At 44.2% G+C, this 18,309-nt stretch overlaps 3 protein-coding genes across 3 annotated transcripts in view; all 3 read left to right on the top strand.

Moving 5' to 3' along the window:
• LOC145425893 (butyrophilin-like protein 2) overlaps positions 1-18,309 on the top strand; it is a 197,320-nt gene that overhangs the window by 165,752 nt on the left and 13,259 nt on the right. The gene's annotated exons all lie outside the window — the stretch shown is intronic.
• The window catches only part of LOC145421780 (butyrophilin-like protein 2), a gene marked incomplete at its 3' end in the record, with an annotated part of 133,086 nt that overhangs the window by 114,461 nt on the left and 316 nt on the right, over positions 1-18,309 (top strand). The window contains exons 5-6 of the mRNA XM_080292564.1: positions 10,387-10,713; positions 18,297-18,309. The exon at positions 18,297-18,309 is cut by the window's right edge and continues 316 nt beyond it. Coding sequence (XP_080148690.1) covers positions 10,387-10,713; positions 18,297-18,309 — 340 coding nt within the window. The remainder of the gene's footprint in view (positions 1-10,386; positions 10,714-18,296) is intronic.
• LOC145425895 (uncharacterized) lies at positions 1,246-10,310 on the top strand. The gene is made up of 4 exons (XM_080299359.1): positions 1,246-2,807; positions 7,396-7,737; positions 7,914-8,012; positions 8,458-10,310. The coding sequence occupies exons 1-4, from the start codon at positions 2,771-2,773 to the stop codon at positions 8,862-8,864; spliced, it is 885 nt and encodes a 294-aa protein (XP_080155485.1). The 5' UTR covers positions 1,246-2,770; the 3' UTR covers positions 8,865-10,310.

The following is an 18,309-nucleotide window of genomic DNA, read 5'->3' as shown; positions in this document are numbered from 1 at the left end:
TCTTTCTTTTTCTTTTCTGTTCTGATTCTAATATCTCAAAATACAAACTCCTAATACATTTCTAATAAAATTACATGACATTACAATACATTCATTATAGCAAAAGCAGTAATGAAACTTTCTGCCACGGTTGCACTGGTGCAACTACCAACTTTTTTTCTTAGGCGCACACAAATTTTTAACACCTCAGTTTTATATGTGCACTTTTTTTTAAAATTGCTGTCCATACAGTCTTTCCACACACACCACAGTAAATTCAGTGCATCATGTTGTCAGCTTTACTGTGTTTTAACCAGGGAAACTGGTCAAGCCACTCTCTTCCAAATCAGAATCAGAATCAGATCAGAATCAGAAAGGGTTTTATTGCCAAATGTTGAGCAGGTTTACAACATTAGGAAATTGCTGCGGTGCTTCAGTGCAAACATACTGTCATAAATTACGCTTAAAAAGACATGAAAATAAAAGTAAGAATAAGAATTAAAAGTGCTACGTAGAAAGATATATACATGATATATACATGAGTGCAGGTGGTGATCAGTGCCAAACATGGAATGATGCAGTGAACACAGCGTAGGGTCATGTGTTAGTGGTGGGAACAGTCATACGGTTATTGTTCATGTGTCCAACAGCAGAGGGGAAGAAACTGTTCTTATGGCGAGAGGTTCTGGTGCGAATGGACCGGAGCCTCCTGCCTGAGGGGAGCAGGTCAAACAGACTGTGTCCAGGGTGAGAAGGGTCAGCTGAGATCCGAGCTGCACGCCGCAATGTCCTGGAGGTGTACAGGTCCTGCAGAGATGGGAGTCTGCAGCCAATCACCTTCTCAGCAGAGCGCACAACACGCTGCAGTCTCTGTTTGTCCCTGATAGTGGCTCCAGCGTACCACACGGTGATGGAGGAGGTGAGGATGGACTCGATGATTGCAGTGTAGAACTGCATCATCGTCCGTGTTGGCAGGTTGAATTTCTTCAGCTGCCTCAGGAAGTACATCCTCTGCTGGGCTTTCTTGATGACGGAGGTGATGGTGGGCTCCCACTTCAGGTCCTGGGTGATGGTGGTACCCAGGAAGCGGAATGAGTCCACAGAGGTGATGGGGGTGTCAGTCAGGATGATGGGGGGGAGTGGGGCTGTGTGCTTCCTGAAGTCCACAATAATCTCCACTGTCTTCTGGGCATTCAGCACCAGGTTGTTGTGGCTGCACCAGGACACCAGACGTTCAACCTCCCTCCTGTAGGCAGACTCAATGTAAACACTTTCCCCCCATTTACTCTCAGTGGGCTCTGAGTTGATTGTATGTGGCTCATTATCTGATGCCGTTTGATCCCCTATTCAATTTGATTCAATTTTGCCTCAGACAGTCAGAAATATTATAATTCTGATCATTTATCTGCACTGACACTTGTGAGACTTCCTCAGAGGTGTAAACATCACAGCAGATGCTTTTGTGTCAAAGTAACTGAGGATAAAACACAGAAAAACATGATGGAGATTTTCCTGGCCTGACAACCTTAAAAATATTCTGCAGTAGAACAAAAACTGAAGAAAACCATGAATCAACATATGAACATTACTCTGCTTTTCTTCAGCAGCATCAGGTAAAGTTACAGAGGTTTTATTAGAGACAGCCAAGCATTTTGCAGTTTGGCATCATTTTAAAAATTTAAATTTCTCCTGTATTAAACAGCAGAAAAGAGGCTTTCTTGTCGGAGGTCATTTAAAAACCCAACAGCGGTCGACAGAGCTGTAAGCAATGGTAGACTGGTGCGTAAAAATCTAATAAATAATGCAGAAAGAATTTTGGCTTCTGAGAGTTGCAGCTGTGTATGATGTGATCATCAGGCACAAACTAAGATATACAAACAAAATCATTTGTGCCTCAATCCAGACACAAATAGAAAATAAGATGAAGTATTTTACAAATGTTTGAATCCAAACTTGATTAAAGATCATTTAAAGACACATTTTTGCCTCCACAAATTTTCCTGTGTCTGAAAATATTTGTTAGTTTCAGTCACTAACGGAAAATTAAATATACCTGACACACACCTGTGTACGTGTAGTTTTACTTCCGATGAGTCACATTCAGTGTGAGCAGCCAAACATGATGGCAGACGGCCACAGATCACTTCTGAGGAAAGAGGAGGCGTTCAGCTTCCTCATAGTTTCACACCTGCATGAAGCAGCCTCACCCTGACAGCTTCAAATCACTGTGTCAGCTGATCACTTCCTGTCCTGTGATTGGCTGAGCTTCAGGCCTTCTCTCAGTCAAACTGGAAACAGGGATTGAGACAGTGTGAGGGTTTGTGGAGTGCCACAGTGCTGTAATGAATACTGTAGTGGAAGAAGTTCTTTCACACTCTTCATCCTGGAGCTGCTTTATGTCCATGATCTGCATGGAAACACATCTATGGAGAGGAAATCCAGCTGCTGAGGGTCACATCTGCATCATTGTAGCTACAGTGGATGTTTCAGCGTCAGGACTGAAGGCGGAGCTTTGTGCGTGTCAGGGTGAGGCCGCAGCAGCCGCCTCCACCCGGAGCGCTCGGGCGTGAAACTAGGAGGAAAGCCGACGTCCTCCTCTTTCCTCAGAAGTGATCTGTGGCCGGCCGGACTTCATTCCACAGATGTGCTTTAACAAAGTGTGAAGCTGAACTCTGAGCTGTGACAGTGAAGCAGTGTGAGAGTGTCAGTAGATGATCAGCAGAGGAAAGTGAAGCTGCTGTGAGCTGATGTCCTGAAGGGCTTTTAAAGAGTCTCTGAGTTTGACAGGAACATGAAGATGTTTGTGGTGTTTGTGATCCTCCTGCACGGTAAGTACACCTTCCTCTCTCTGCTCTCATCATCAGCTTTTCTTTCATCTCTCTCTCTTTAATGTGTTGAAGTGCAGCAGGAGGAGATTTCCATCAAACACTGGATTCTGATTCAGATCAAACTAACAATCCAAAGCAGCAACTTTCAAATCTCTGGATTCTTCTTGGTGGCTTTCAGATGAGCTCATGTTACAATCAGCTGCTGTGTGTGTTGTTGTGTAGCTGAAGCTCGGACTCACATTTCATATGTGACCAAAGGAAACTTGGTGCTGTGTGACACACTTTAGATTCTCTGCTGCTGCTTTGAACTCTTCAAACTAAAGAGCCAAACGGATGATTGACTGTGCAGCTCTGACATGGCACCAAATGTCCCTGTTATCAGCTGCTGGATGGACGTTATCAGAGCTTTTTAGTGCCACACGGATCACCAGGAGCTCCTCCTCTGTCTGCAAACAGGCTCAGCAGCTCTGATCATTGGAGTCAGCACAGAGTGTGGAGACATCTAGTGGTCGTGGAGAGAAGTGCATGTAACGTGTGTGTGTTGTGTTAATCAGCATGAGTAGTTAGGGGGACGTGCCTCCCTGTGCCTGATGGGAGTCCTTGTAATTACCCAGCATGCTGTGCTGTGTGTTTCATTTCTAACACTGGTTTCACTGAAGAGCTTTCTGAGCTTCTTTCATTGATTGTGACCAACGTACATGTTTGCTGTGGATCCACATCTGCTCTTACTGCTGATGTCATGAAGCTGTTTGAGTGGTGAGCAGTCAAAGCAGCAGGTCCTAACAGGGACATAGCAGGATATTCCTGCCTCTAAATGAGCTGTAATATGAGCACAGCTGGTCTGCATGTAGTGAACACAAAGAGTGTGTGTGAGCTGAATTTACACCAGTCTGGTTGTGTTCCTGTTATTTTGGCCCTTTGACAAACTCAAATGTATTTTTAAGCTTAAATGAAAGTGCATTTATTAAAATGCTGTAAAATCAGTCCTGCCGACACCAAACATTTTTATCTGCAGGTGAAGCTCTCTTTTTTCTCAGTGTTTTTCGGTTGAGACTGTGCAGAAATTGATAGACTGCTGCGACAACACCTACTAGCTCTGCAGATAATTTTCACTTGTGTAAAAAGAGCGCATTGTGTGTGACGTCTTCTTTTGCGCATGCGGGCTGCTTTTAAGGCCGTGAACTGTTCACACTAGAGCGCGTTTGCTGTCACATTTTACTTGTAGTGTGAACAACCAGACAAAAAAAATCGGATTCAGAGAGGAACTAGGAGGAAGATGAACGACCACAGGGTTTTATTCCAGGTAATAAGACCTTCTGGATCCTCCTGGATCCTGTCTGAGCTCATCTTATACTTCAAACTTCCTGTTTTTATCTCAAACTTTGAAAACTCTGCTGCTTCTCAGTTAATCCTTCACATGAACAGCAGAAATATTTCTAGAAATCTCTCAGCTTTGTTCCCCACAGCACAGAAACAGCTCTGATCTCTGCTGATTCTTCTGGATCTCAGTTCTGGATCTGATGTGGTCCACCGTGATATCCTTCCATCTTTCCTGGTTTCTCTCCTCCTTATCAGTCATAATGGGAGGATCCTCCTCATCGTCAGCCTCCCTCTCATGTGGAGTTCATCAGTTCTTTGTCCCAATTTCTTCTCTCTTCTTTGATTGGCTCAGATAATTTGTGTGGTATTCTGTAAATACTGTGTTATTTCCACTCTTATGTGGATGATACACAGCTGTATGTTTCACTGATGGCAGTAACACAGACTTAATCTGAATCTGATGCTCTGTCTCTCTGATGTTAAATGCTGGAAGCTACAAACTCTCTTCAGCTCAGATTTCAGCTCCTTTTTGTTGCCCCCAAACCTTAAATTTGAAGATAACCTTGAAAATCTGTCTTCCAACATCAGGACTCACAGAGTCTGGGTATGACCTTTGACCATGAGCTGTGTTTGGACACAGTCTTATTTTCTCCAGTTAAGAAATATTGCAAATATCAAAAAGTCTACTCGGCTCTCATCCAATTGTGTCCCCTTCCAGCTCGTCCACAGCTAACCTGACAGATTTTTAATAAACTGAAAGAGACAAGGCCTCATCACTCTATCCTCTCTGCACCATAATAAAAATGGCTCTAAACAATGACCTATGGACCTGCCATATCTCATTCACACCAGAGTGGTGCCGAAACCCAGGAGGCGGGTCCTTACTGGAGCCAGGGAGGGGAGGAGCTGGCCTAGATGGTGGCCAAAATGGCGAAAACCTTTCAAAGAGAATTTGAATTTAAGCATATTTATTCTGCATTTGCTTCATTATATTGCATAAATGTCAGTTATAAGCTTAAATATAAACCAGGCTATTGATCAAATAATAGCGATTATTTGGGATTAATTACAGAAAATTTTGAGATTAGTTAATTTTTTTAAATTTATTGACAAAACTAATATATATACATATGTTAATGTATACAAGTATATATGATTACATAGGGCCAGTGTTGGGACTAACGCGTTACAGTAACTACGTTATTATTGTGGTAACGAGCACGGTAACTAGTTATTATGCCAAAATCAGGAACGCGTTAGTCGTTACTGGGATTTAGATAGGGTCGTTACTCGTTACTTCTTGTGGTGGCATCGCGGAGCTTCCACAGATTCAGTAACATTAGCAAGTGGTGGAGGCAGCAGGTGGATGAAGGAAAAGGGACGCAGAAGGAAAAGAGACCCGAGGCGGCCGCCGGTCCGAGTGTGAACTGAACTTCAGGTAAGAAGTTATGACCTGCAGTCTCTCTGGGTCAGATATAAACCAAGTTTAGGTGGAGTTTATTTTCGTTATTCTGACTTTTTCCGTACTGCTACTAGCTAGCATGACGGAGTTTCTATACAGCTGGGTGGGTGCTATGTTACTGATGTTGAACTTTATTTTGTTCATACAGGTAATTATTAGAGTTGCCAACCGTCCCGTAAAAAACTGAATCGTCTCTATTCAGAGAAAATATTACGCGTTTCTTATTGAGGTGAAAAGGAACAGTTTGTCCCGTAATTCAGCTACAATGAAAAAGACACAAAGCTGGAGTTATTCTGTGTTTACGCTGCACAGCTGCCTCTTCTTCTTTCATTCTCTCCCCCTCCCTCTCCTGTTTCTACTTCAGTCATGAAACTGATCAATGATCAGCTGATCGTCTTTTCTCTCTTGTTTGTTTATCGCTCACTTTGCGCCAGAAAGAGGAAACCAGCGGATGTCGCGCTAAACAACAGCAGCACGTTTAAGCTTGATCAGCTGTTGTTAGAATTTAATATTAATTTCTAGTATCAGCTGATGTTTGCTGGAGCCACAGCTGTAAAGCTGCTGGTCATGATATGGTTTGGATATGTGGTGAGAGGGAAACATGAAGATGAAACCAGGAGATGTCCTTACTGAATCATCAGAGCTGAACAGGTGATGGAGAAACAGGTTTACCTTTTAGGTGACATGAATGAGTTGAAGTTATGAACTGTTTCTGAGAGACAAATAACACCAGGATCCTTTTTTAGGTAGCTGACAGCTGGTAACTGTGCAGGGGCGGGTCTAGCAAAGTGTTGCCAGGGGGCCATGTAGGGCATTAACAGGGAGAGGGGGGCACAAAGAAATACTTTTCTTTCTTATTCTCATTTAAAATGTCTCGCTTTTAAAAAATAATTATCTGAATCTTACAACAAACGATTGATAGGTTGATGCATATATACCATCAGAACAGTGAACATCACTGTCACAACAGTGTTTGTTTTCATTCAAAGGCTTTATGATTTTTGCTATGATGGTGGGCCGGTCTCTAGTCAAAATGCCCGGGACGATTTATTTGTCCCAGTCCAGCCCTGTATGCAGCTCATCTGCAGTCTGGTGTTACCAACATCTTCCTACTCAGAAGGCAGAATTTCCGAGTTCTGAGTACAATCGAAAGCACCACGACTGCAGTTTTTGTGTTGGATGTAAAAGGCGCACATGACGCTGTGACGTAGGCTAGAATCATGGCAGCAGTCAATGACGGTCCAGGCGTGGGATTTCTCTCGTGGAAATATGCACATTATCTTTTCCTTTCTATAGGTGGCACAGTGCACTTGTGGCAAGTAAACAAGCTAGAAGACTGGCAAAGTTATGGAAGCAACACATTAACAAGAGAATTCTGAGTAAAACCAAAGTTACTTTCCCTAGTAACTAGTTACTTTGAAAGTAACGAGTAACTTGAAGTAACTGAGTTACTTTTGAGAGAAGTAACTAGTAATGTAACTAAGTTACTATTTTAGGTAACTTACCCAACACTGCATAGGGCATATATAATTGGTGTGTCGCTGCTGTGTGTGGGTAAAGGCTCTACACTGGGCTCAGTTTGCTTCGCTTTAGTTTGCTATGCTTCCTTGTGTGTCCTGCTATATTATACCGTTTTTTTGCTGTTTAATAAACTCTGTTTTAAGAGTTCTACTCTTTTCCAGAGGATCTTTCTGAGTCCATTGATGTTAATTGGATCTAAAAAAGCTGGCCCTCCACAGCATTGATGGGATAAGGTCATCATGTTGGCTTCAAAATTAGCTACCACAAGTCTCTGTGTGTCCTCAGTTTCCCAGCATGCCTCAGCTGTCGAGCTGTATGAGGGGGACTCGTTCATCCTGCCCTGTCAGGTTGACACTTCTAGATTGTTTGACCCCTCAGTGGTGTGGAGTCGCTCCGACCTCAGTCCTCCAACCGTCCACCAGCGTCAACGTCAAGGAGACGAACTGAAAGATCAAAACCAGCGTTACAGAGGCCGAACATCCATGAAGACTGACGCTCTGGATACTGGAGACCTCAGCCTGAACCTGACCAACCTCCAACTGTCTGACAGCGCCACCTACACCTGCTCCATCAGAGACAGGAGGATAGGACAAATTAGACTGACAGACGTACAGCTGGAGATCAAAGGTCAGCAACAAACATGGTGTAGATACATCTGACATCACTCAGATAAAACTTTGTTATTCTAACACTGTCAGCATGTCAACTATGCTGGCTCTATGATTGAAGTATAGGCCTTTAAATTCATTATTTCCATTCATTCAGAGGTCAAAGGTCACGTTGTTCTTTGTGTTTCTCCACAGAACGGTTTCCATCCTGGGCCAAAGCTCTCCTGGTTCTCCTGGTTCTTCTTGTGGTTTCTGGAGGTCTTTTATTTTATTTCCGGCACTATTTCATGTCAGGTGAGTGTCTCCTCCTACACTACCCATAATGCCGATGGTCAGCAGGTGTCCTCTGGTGGCTCCTTGACTGCGGCTCACACAAACTTGTTCCAGAAGCTGAAAGAGTTGAGAGTTACAAACAGCTGATACAGAGAGCTGAAGAGAAACTTCCAGGTTTGTTCCAGAAGTCAGAAAACCTCCTTCAGACTCAGTCATTGATCAGTGAAACAGCTCCACAACATGACTTTACTAAACAGTGTGTGTGCTTCACTGCATTGATCTGACACAGAGGCTGCATGTGGACAAGCTGTTCTTCTTCTGTGGTGGTAAACAGCAGCTGACATGGAAACATGTGCTGACAGTAAATGTTGAGGCGCAGCACAGAAATACGTTTACTGTAAGGAGCCATCAGAGCATCATTATTAACTTTTACTACAGCTCATGTTGTGCTTTGTTGTCCTCTCAGGTTATAAGGTGGGGGTGGATTCAGGGGTGGAGTCTGTCCTGCTGCCCTGTCAAGCCATAGTTTGCCTACCTAAAGACGCTAAAGTGGAGTGGAAGGATGCAAACAACAGGAAGGTCCACGTGTATGAGAACGGCTCTGACCAGCCTGAAGAACAGGACGATAAATACAAGAACCGAACAAAGATGAAGAGAAACTTACTGGAACCTGGAGACCTCAGTCTGACCCTGAAACACCCCACAGACACAGAAACCTACACCTGCACCGTCTACAACAGCAGACAAAACATCCTGATGAAGAAAGAAGTGGAGCTCACTGTCAGAGGTCAGTGCTGTAGATCCAGGTCAAAGGTCAGACTCATGATGGTGGTTCAGTCTCAGTGGCTCCATCCAATAATGTTACAGTGTTAGCATGTCTGATGTTTGTGGCTGTTTTGGTTTTTATTTGATTTCCTCCCAAATGTAAAAGCTTCAGCAGATGAACTGTAGGAGCAAAGTTCATGTGTGAGACTTCATCTGAAAGGTAACATCTTCTAGTTTCTGAACATGTGTTTGTTTAGCATGTGGCTGAAACACAGGCTAAGCTAAGTCAGCTCAAATCTCAGTAACAACCTTCTTTGGTCCTCATCTATAATCAGTCATATCTGAGTCACAATAACTAGAAGATGATTTCTAGCAGAAGTGTGAACATCTCCACATCCTTTCTCCATGTTATCATCCAAAGCTGTGTGAAGTTTCAGAGCTCTGCAGCTAACAGAGACTTTCAGTTTGCTGCTCTCTTCCTCTGACAGCTCCATTCTTAGGGAGCGTTAGTTCTCTGTTTCACTTTATTCCACTTATTCAGTCTGATGTTCTCTGATCTGTTTCTCTTGTTTAGTGTCTTAAATGCTGCCAGTGCCTCTCTTTGCTGTAACCAACCTTTCTCTTTATTTCTGAGCTTTTTAAGGACTTTAACTGAAGCATCAACCTTTGAAAATGGAAAGAAATCAGTCAGATTCATGGCTGCATCACAGTGTCACATGTAGTTCTCCACATCAGCTGGATTATATCTATAGCAGCAAACAGCAGCTGATGCACAAATCTTTGTCTGTGTGAATAAAGTTGGATCAGTTCAAACAGTTTGTTGCTCTGCTTGAAAGCAGCAGTTTTTCTAATGCACCACCTTCATGTTTCCTTCATATTTGAATCCCCCTGTAGATGCTGACAGGTAACCATGTCACACAGAGCTCAAGCCTTTGAATCCAGCTGTGACTGTTGATTTTCTATTGAATGGACTTTTTCAAATCCAGCTGTAGGCCTGTGTTTGTGAGCTCATTAACAGCTGTTTGTTTAGAGAGACGTGGTCCTCACAGGACAGCCACTACAAACATATGATTTTATAGAATATGATGCATTACTGCAGATTCAACACAATAGAAAGGATTTGAAATGAGCTCAGCCTTAAACATGTGCAGCAGTAATATTGATCCACAGACACTGATGGGAACATTTTTCTGCACAATAAGTACTTTGACTTTTCATACTTTATGTACAATTTGCCAGTACTGCAGTTTTGTGTGTAGTGAGGTGTTTTCATGGTGTTTTCTTGGTGCTTTTACTAAAGGAAGGCTTCTATCAAATTCTTCCACATGTTGTCAAACTGAGCTGTGTGATGAAGTGAGTGTGACAGAAACACTCAGACTGTGTTTCTCTGCTTCATCAAGTCAAATCTGGTCCTCAGAGACTGAATAAAGTCCTGTCCCACTAACAGCAGCTCCAACAGTCTGTTCACTGCTTTCTTCCTGTCAGTCTTCATCTTTCTGCTGCGTCTCCTCTTCACACTGACCACTTTCTATCTAACAGTGAGCTCCCAGTGAAGCAGCAGCATTCATCCTGTTAGAGTCGACACAAATGTCTCCATCCAAGCTCATGTTGTGCTTTGTTGTCCTCTCAGTCCCCCAGGTGGAGGTGGATTCAGGGGTGGAGTCTGTCCAGCTGCCCTTCAACACCACACTTCACCTGCCTGAAGACGCTAAAGTGGAGTGGATGGACAGTGATGATGATAAGGTCCACGTGTATGAGAACAGCTCTGACCAGCCTCACAAACAGCTCCAGGCTTACAGAGACCGAACGAAGATGAATGAAGACCTGCTGAAAACTGGAGACCTCAGTCTGACCCTGAAACACCCCACAGACTGGGACAACTGGACCTACACCTGCACCGTCTACAGCAGGGAGGGAAACATCCTGCTGAAGAAACAAGTGCAGCTGAAAGTCAGAGGTCAGTGCTGTAGATACAGGGCAAAGGTCAGAGGTCATGCAGGAGTTTATTCTCTAAAAGCTTTTAGTTTGAATCTATTTTCAGTTCATTCAAATAAAATAAATTCTTTGATGTTTTGATCTAAAAGCCAAAAATGTCAGGCGGAGCAACTGTGTGTTTAAATGAACTAAGAAGAGCATTAAAATGATCCTACCTTCAAAATAAAAGCCTCTGGCATGATGTGAGTTTGGATCAAATCAATAGTTTTGTTAGTTTAGTCCAAATCAGTGTAAATGTATAAATATCAATAGTTTTAAAGCTGCTGAGATCATTCAAACACTTTGATCCAGTCATTTGGATGTTGTCACATGTCAGGGTGGAGCAGCCATAAATACGAGGCTTTTATTGTGAAAATGCTGAGTGTGATGATCCAGAGGAGCCCATGGGGTGTTTGTGGCTGGATGCAAAGGTTTGTAGCTCTCCTTGTAAAGAGAAACAGCTTGAAGCTACAGAGGAGCGTCTGCAGAAGAAGACAGGGGAAAGAGGAAGAAGCTGAGGCCGCTGGAGAAAAGACAGGAAAAGGAAATCAGCTTCATTTGTTGGAGGCCGTTTGTTCATCACACTGAAATATTCCCACTTTAGAGACAGGAAACAAAGTGAAGTGTGGATTGATGTTTGTCTCCATGATTTGGGCCCTGGAGTCATTTCTTCATCTCCCACTTTAAGACATATTAATGTCAGCCTCACACGTCCCACAGTGGACACATTTCTATTTCTAGATGATATTTGGAGGATGGTCATGTGTTTCTCTGCTGTCACAGCTCTTTGTGATATTTGAGCGCAGCTGTAATGTTTGTGTGGTTAAAGCCACCAGACTCCACTGACAAAAACTCTCATTTTAGCCGGAGAACACGGGGCTGCTGTGGGACTTTGTGTTTGCAAAGGTTTCTATTGGAGGCATGTTTGCCTTTATTATATAGGTGCAGAGAGTAGACAGGAAAGTGGGGAGAGAGTGAGGGACACACAGGCACCTGTAGTAAGCCCCGCCTTCAGCCCACCTGCTCAGCCAGGTGAGCTATAGCGCTGCTTTAACATGTTGGTGTGATTGAGAGTGAATGAAAGTGAGTGATGGAGGCAGCAGGAAACTAACAGGCTGTTTGTTCTGAGAGGTCACATGACTGTTGTTCTCAGCAGAGTCTGATGATTTGATGAGACCATGAGAGCGGCTTCAGTTCCTCATCAGAAAGAGTCTGACAGAAGCTCCTCCCTCTGTACCCCAGTAGACTTCTATTAGACTGCTCCAGATTCCTGAGAGTTCACACAGAAAACTTTACAAACAGCCAAAGAAAAACTATTGAAAAGCTTCAAGATCACAAAGAGCTCTTTCACAGCACATATGAGCCATTAAGAAGTGCACATTTGTGTTTCCCACAGTCCATCATCCAATAATATCAAAGGACAAACTGTGAGGTAAAAAGCCTTCAGCTCTTTTTGAAGGAAGCAAAAAGACTTTGGTCCTGAGAGATGGTTCAAAACACAACTCAGACCTACCAAAGTATTATTTGTGCCAAACACATGAAGCCTTCAACTTTGTATGTGTCCAGTCAGTGTGGCAATAGAAGTCACTGTGAGGATTTTCAATGTGCTGTCAAAGAGCATCCAAACAATCAGGTGAGGATGAAGAGAATTAGTGTGGATGGACAGAAAATCCATATCCAGTGTGATTTAGGAGCAGCTCATATATAATGAGTGAAATGAAAGAAGAGCACAGACAGGAAGAACATGAGTGAGCAGACATTTTGGAGCTGCTGATCCACACAGGGCTGGATGGAAGGAGTGGGAGTCCATGATGGCTCAAAGTCTCTGATCTAACTGTTCCTGAGCCTCTCCCCCTGCCTCCTCTTTGGATCTTCTCCTCCTCTTCTTCCTTATCTGCCTCCTCCACCACTGCTCTCTCCTCCCTCATCTCCTCCTCAGCTGAACTGAAGTCAGGGCTGTAACATGAGGAAACGTGCAGAAATGACTGAGTCAGCATGTTGTTGAAGTGAGTTGAGTGATGGTGAGCAGATTAGATGTGCGAGCCTCCCTGTAGAGAAAAGCAGATCTTCTCCAGAGTTTCCCACCTCATGTTTTCCTGTGTCACAGCTGATTGTCACATCCTGGCTGTCACTAAATGAGTGGTCCAAAGGTGGAAGGAGGAGCACAGTTAGATTGTTCACCTCCTAACCTGTGAAATCAACCAGCTGAATGAAAAACACTGTGATCCTATGAGCTGCTATCAGGGCTGCTCCATTCTCAGGATTCTCATCTGGATGACTGAAGCAGATTATTGATGAAGTCAGCAAACAGCTTTCAAAATGGCTCTTTTTCCAGGGGAACTCCCTGAAATGTAAATCTCATTGGAATGAAGAAGAAGTCCAAAGGCGTGGTTAGGCCCAGACTTGTGGCTGTTTTCAATGTAAAGCCCATGTTGCAGGCAGCTGCTGCTCCTTACTGGCCCACAGCCTCCACTGATGGATGTGTCAGCTCACTTGTACTGTAGCCACGGGGAGAGCGATGGTGAAGCTGACAACCAGAGGTGTAGCGCTATTTGTTGAAGTAGCCCAGCTGTGCCATGGAAGCACAAGTTTCCAGAGATGATTGGACTGTGAGCAGAAATGATCCATGTTGGACTGAATTGAAGAACAGATCATAAAGTCCTCTGTGTGCCCAGCCCGTCTGTCTGAGCATCTTCATCAGTGTGCAGCTGATCTACAGCTAATGTGCTGATTGATGAGCAGCCTGTTCATGGTGATGATGAGAAACAGATTGGATTCAAAGCACAAATGAGTGAAAAAGGAGCAGCAGCCATGATAGAGCGAGTCCTCTGCTGACAGAAATAGTGGAGTGAAGGATTTGTGCAGCGTTTCTCTGTGAAAACAGCTGATTCAGATCAATGAGAGGAGGATGAAGGAGAAGCAGCATGTTTCTGATAGAAGCATCACTGCTGTGCTACAAACTGCTGGGACTGTGTGTGTGTGACGGCTCAGCTGGAGGCAGGATTGGTCCAGAGGAGAGCTGCTTTATTCCAGACTAACTCTTCTAGAAAGCTGACATCTGTGTGGAACAGCTGACCTGCACCATGTGGAAAAGAACAGCAACATGATTCAGCGTCAGATCCCGACACATCCACGGATTCATCCCGTTACAGGAACTGTGCCACACGTGGCCTCTGTTTGTTCTGCATTGATGCTGCAGGGATTTCTTCAAGTCACTATAATATAGTGTCAGATGGACACATGAAGCTAACACGGCACATCTTTGTGAGTCTGCAGCATGTTGACACACATGTCAGTGTTGTACAGATCTGAGAGCAGCACAAACAAACTCCATCAAAGTGATTTGTGCTGTTGCAGAGCTGTGTGACTGCATTTGTCTTCATTATGGACACATTTCTACAAATGGGACTAAACATGTGACCCTCTGCACATCCATGGCTCAACAGTGCACCCATTGGCTGGATGCAGCTTGTATTGTGGCTCCTCCCCCTTAGCTTCAGGTCAGTTTAGCTGTGTTTCCTCCAAATCCCAGAATTCCTGAGGAGCAGGAATATGTGGGGCTGGGCTCTAAACACTCAGGGTGAGGACTGAGTGAAGAGCTACAGGACAAAGTTTCAGCGCTGCGCTCACAGCTTTGAGACGTCCAATCAGCAACTGGTCCTGATAACATCTCCCCTCTCATTCCACATACATGAAGACTGCTAGAAGCAGCTATCAGCCACATCAGGCTCACATCATGCTTGCTATTAAACATGCTGCAGTCTGCAGTAAACTCCCTGCCACAAAGCTTTGAGTCTCCTCCAAATGCACCTGTAACAAGGTCACCTGCAGAAATAACTGTGTCCACGGGCAGAGTCACCAACACTCTGCACCAGAGCTAAACCTGCTTTGGAGCTAAAAAGCTGCTGTCAGGGTTTCCTGCAGAGCTTCAAATGTGGAGACTGAAAGCTGTGGACAGTTTCTGTGGCTGGATTATTTCATATGTGTTTGTTTCACTTTCAAAGGAAAGTGTTGGAATAAATCAGGTGTGTGACGCACACTTTACTGCAGATTGTTCTCAATGTAACACAAAAAGCAATCAAAATGTGATTGATCCTGATGTGCTTGTTGCTTCTAGCAGTGTTGATGTATTTGCACAGAGAGGGGGAGATGTTATCAGAGTGTGTAAGTGATCAGATCTGATGCTGAATCATGTTCATGTACAGTCAGCTGATCCTCACAGTTCAGTTTGTAATCATGCAGCTCTCCTCTGATAAATCCTGAGCTCCACCTGAGTCTCAGTCCTCAGGACCTCACACAGTCCCAGCAGCTTCTATCAGCAGAGTTCTCCCTGATATCACAAACATATTGATCCTCCTTCAGCCTCCTCTCATTCATCTGTTTCCACAGAGAAACTCATCAGTGAAACCTGAGCTTACTGTGGATTATTCTGGTGGCTCCATCACTCTCTGCCTCACACGCCCTCATCTGCTGCTTTCCTCTGATTGGCTGCTCTGACAGAGTCATGATTGGCTGCATGTTTGTATAGAAAGCAGCACGTTGCTGGTAGATCAGCCATCAGCTCATGTTTGTGACTGCAGCATGGCACCAGTTTGCTCCTCGTGTTTCAGTCCCAGACTGACCTGCAGCTCTTTAGTAAATTCAGACAGCAGCTTTGTAACTGTTAGTAAATCTGACCATGAATATCATTATGACACCTCTGACCACTCATTCTGTCTTTATTGGCTTTCATACATGAAACACGCTTAAAGTCACCATTGAATCTAAACTGGATGAAAGCAGCTGTGAGTCACTGCAGCAGCTCTGTGCCAACAACCAACCAACACCTGGGTGGAGTCCCAGCTGAAGCTGAGAGACACTCAGAGACAGAAGCAGCTGTATGGAAGCGTTCTACAGGACGGCTGACACAAAGCTGATGTTACTGATGTCTCCTAGATAGATCTCATGGACCAAAGGCTCTCTGTGTCATCTCGGCTCCAGCTGAACTAAACTGAGAGGGAATTTGGGCTTTCAGGGAGGGGTGAAAGCAGAGCGCTGTAAAGGAAAGGGCTGTGATTGGTTCAGAACACGTCAATGAGAAGAAAGGAAAGCTTCAGAGCAACATGAATGAAACAAAGTGTTTTGATGACGACTGAAAGCCAAAACTGTCCCTGAAATCAGAATCCAGTTCATCTCCAGCCCCGTCAGCAGTTCCAGCTGCAGTGCTGTTACAATAATAGTCATCACTTCTAGTTTCACAGCAGCAAACTGGGAACATTCAGCGTCTCAAAGATTGACCTGTTAGCACCTGCAGACGTTGTTGAGCTGGCTCTGCTGATCTTGTCTTCATTTCTCCACTATTTGGAGAAGCTTCAGCAGGATCCACAGTCAGAGTCAAAGTGGAGTTCTAGCATGGACGTGACGCTTCAAGAAGCTTCAGACAGACAGTGTTCTCCAAAAGTTCTGCTCTAAAAGGAAACTTTGAGCTGGCTCTGTGATTGTTGTAGTCAGAAGGATGGAGGCTGGATCTTTGATGAGTGCTTGCACACAGGCTGTCTTTAAGTATTCTGGGACACAGCCAGAGGACAGACGAGTGTTCATTATTGGAAGCAGCCGAGGGGCAGGGACATCCCAAACTTCACTCAGGAACTTTGGAGGAATCATATCTACACAGCTTGATGAGCGTTTCAGTTGTGCCACAGTCCTTCAAAGCTCCTCCACAGAGACTGGCACAAAAGAAGATCAGATATGGTGGCTGGGGTCGGGGACATCAAGAAAAGAATCAGGAGCTGCTGTTTTGGATTTCCTCTCATTCATTTGATGCTTCAGAAAGTTTAGAAAGTTTAGAAAGTGAAGACGTTCCTCACTCGATGCCGTAATCTGATGAAAACTTGCAGGATTTCAGACGCTCCACTGAGCTCCAAAGAGCTCCAAAGAGCTCTGGGCTGTGCTTATTAGAATGAATTAAAGGAGAGAAATAGCCGGCCCTCACCTCCTTCACCTGTTCATTGAAAGCAGTCATTCATGCTTTCATTTCTTGATGACGCAGCTGAAGATTCACCTTCTTCCGTCTCCTTTCTGCCCTCCGGCATTGTCTTTTCAGACTGTGAATGTCTTTGTGGATCCAGGGCAGCGAGCGAGCACCACGTTTAGTCCTGATCTTAAAGGTGCAGTTGAATCTAAAGTGGATGTACAAAGGAGGTTCAGATCATTCAGAGTGTTTGTGTGTGTGAGGGAGGAGGAACACCAGTGGTGGTAGAAACACTGATGAACATGTTTCTCCTGCTTCCTCATGAAAAGAGCGTCAGCGTACTGACACAGCTGCTTTTGCCTGATCACTTGGAAAAATGATCTCAAACAGAATCCATCAATGATCAGAGAGAAACACATCAGCTCAAAGCCTGGAGTTCATACTGAAGCCCACAGTTATATGTAGGCCAACAACACGCTGTTTGAAACCAATGAATTTACTGTACTGAGGAACTCAAATGAGTCAGTAAGATCATCAACATGGATCTTAAAATCAGCAGCTCAGATCATGTGATCACACATAAGAACCATGGAGCAGGAAACATCTGAGAGTTCAGCTCCAACTCTGATGGAGTCTTAGGAGGGCGGAGATACCTGCACAGATAGGAGCTGTTTCACACTTTAACAAGCAGCACCTCCAAACTACACCCTTCATCCACCTTAATAGGGGAGCATTTGAAGTGTCTAAAATGTCCCAGAGCGTCGGGCCGGGAAAAGACAGAGCGCACGCCTCCTTTATTGTGAAATTCCTCACCATGGTAACTGAACACATCAGCTGGTCTGCAGCAGGTCATGTTCAGAGTTTGAGGCTCAAAGTGTCCCATTTTCACTGATTGTTTCCCGACGACATGCTTCACGTGTGATATGGATCCTCTGCTGAAGGAATCTGCTTTCTATCCACAACCTGTTGATCCGTGTCTGACTAACAGCAGCGCAGGAAGCCCTGCAGTTACAGAGAAACTGTCTGAGTCGCATTGTTGCTGCAGTTTACTTGCAACTGCTGTGAAGAAAAAGTCTCCATGTGTTTGTGTTTGGTCCTAATCTGCTGCCTGTCTGTTTGACATGCTGGATTTCCAGCTGATAGATGACAGATTAGAAACTGATCAGTCTATTGATCACACAATATTCCATCAATAGAACTGATTTGACTTTGATTTGTGTAACAAAGTGATTTCCACGTCTCCTTCATGATGTGACAGTGTCAGAGCTGAATGCACTTGTAGAGCATCATGTTTTTATGGCTCACATTTAAAGTGTTGCAGCTCTAATGTACAGCTGTCATATTAGAAATAGAAGCAGCTCTGATTTTAGTGCTCAAAGAAATCTATGAAGTGATGAATTCACACATGAACAGTTTTCTGCAGCGTTCCTCTCGGCCTTATTTGCAGCTCCACTCTTGTTTTTGCTCTAATAATTATTTCTCTCCATGAGCTGTTTCTCTGCCTGAAGGAGGCGCCACTCCATCGCTTCATTTAGTGCAGAACAAGAGTCACATGATGCTGCTCTGAACACCAATCACACTTTGTACAGCTCATGTTGTGTTTGTTGTCCTCTCAGTCCCGCAGGTGGA

This window comes from Astatotilapia calliptera, chromosome 3 (genome assembly GCF_964374335.1).
Source record: "Astatotilapia calliptera chromosome 3, fAstCal68.1, whole genome shotgun sequence".
NCBI lineage: Eukaryota > Metazoa > Chordata > Actinopteri > Cichliformes > Cichlidae > Astatotilapia > Astatotilapia calliptera.
Note: the sequence above shows the minus strand (reverse complement) of the source record. Positions and strands in the feature narration are given on the sequence as shown.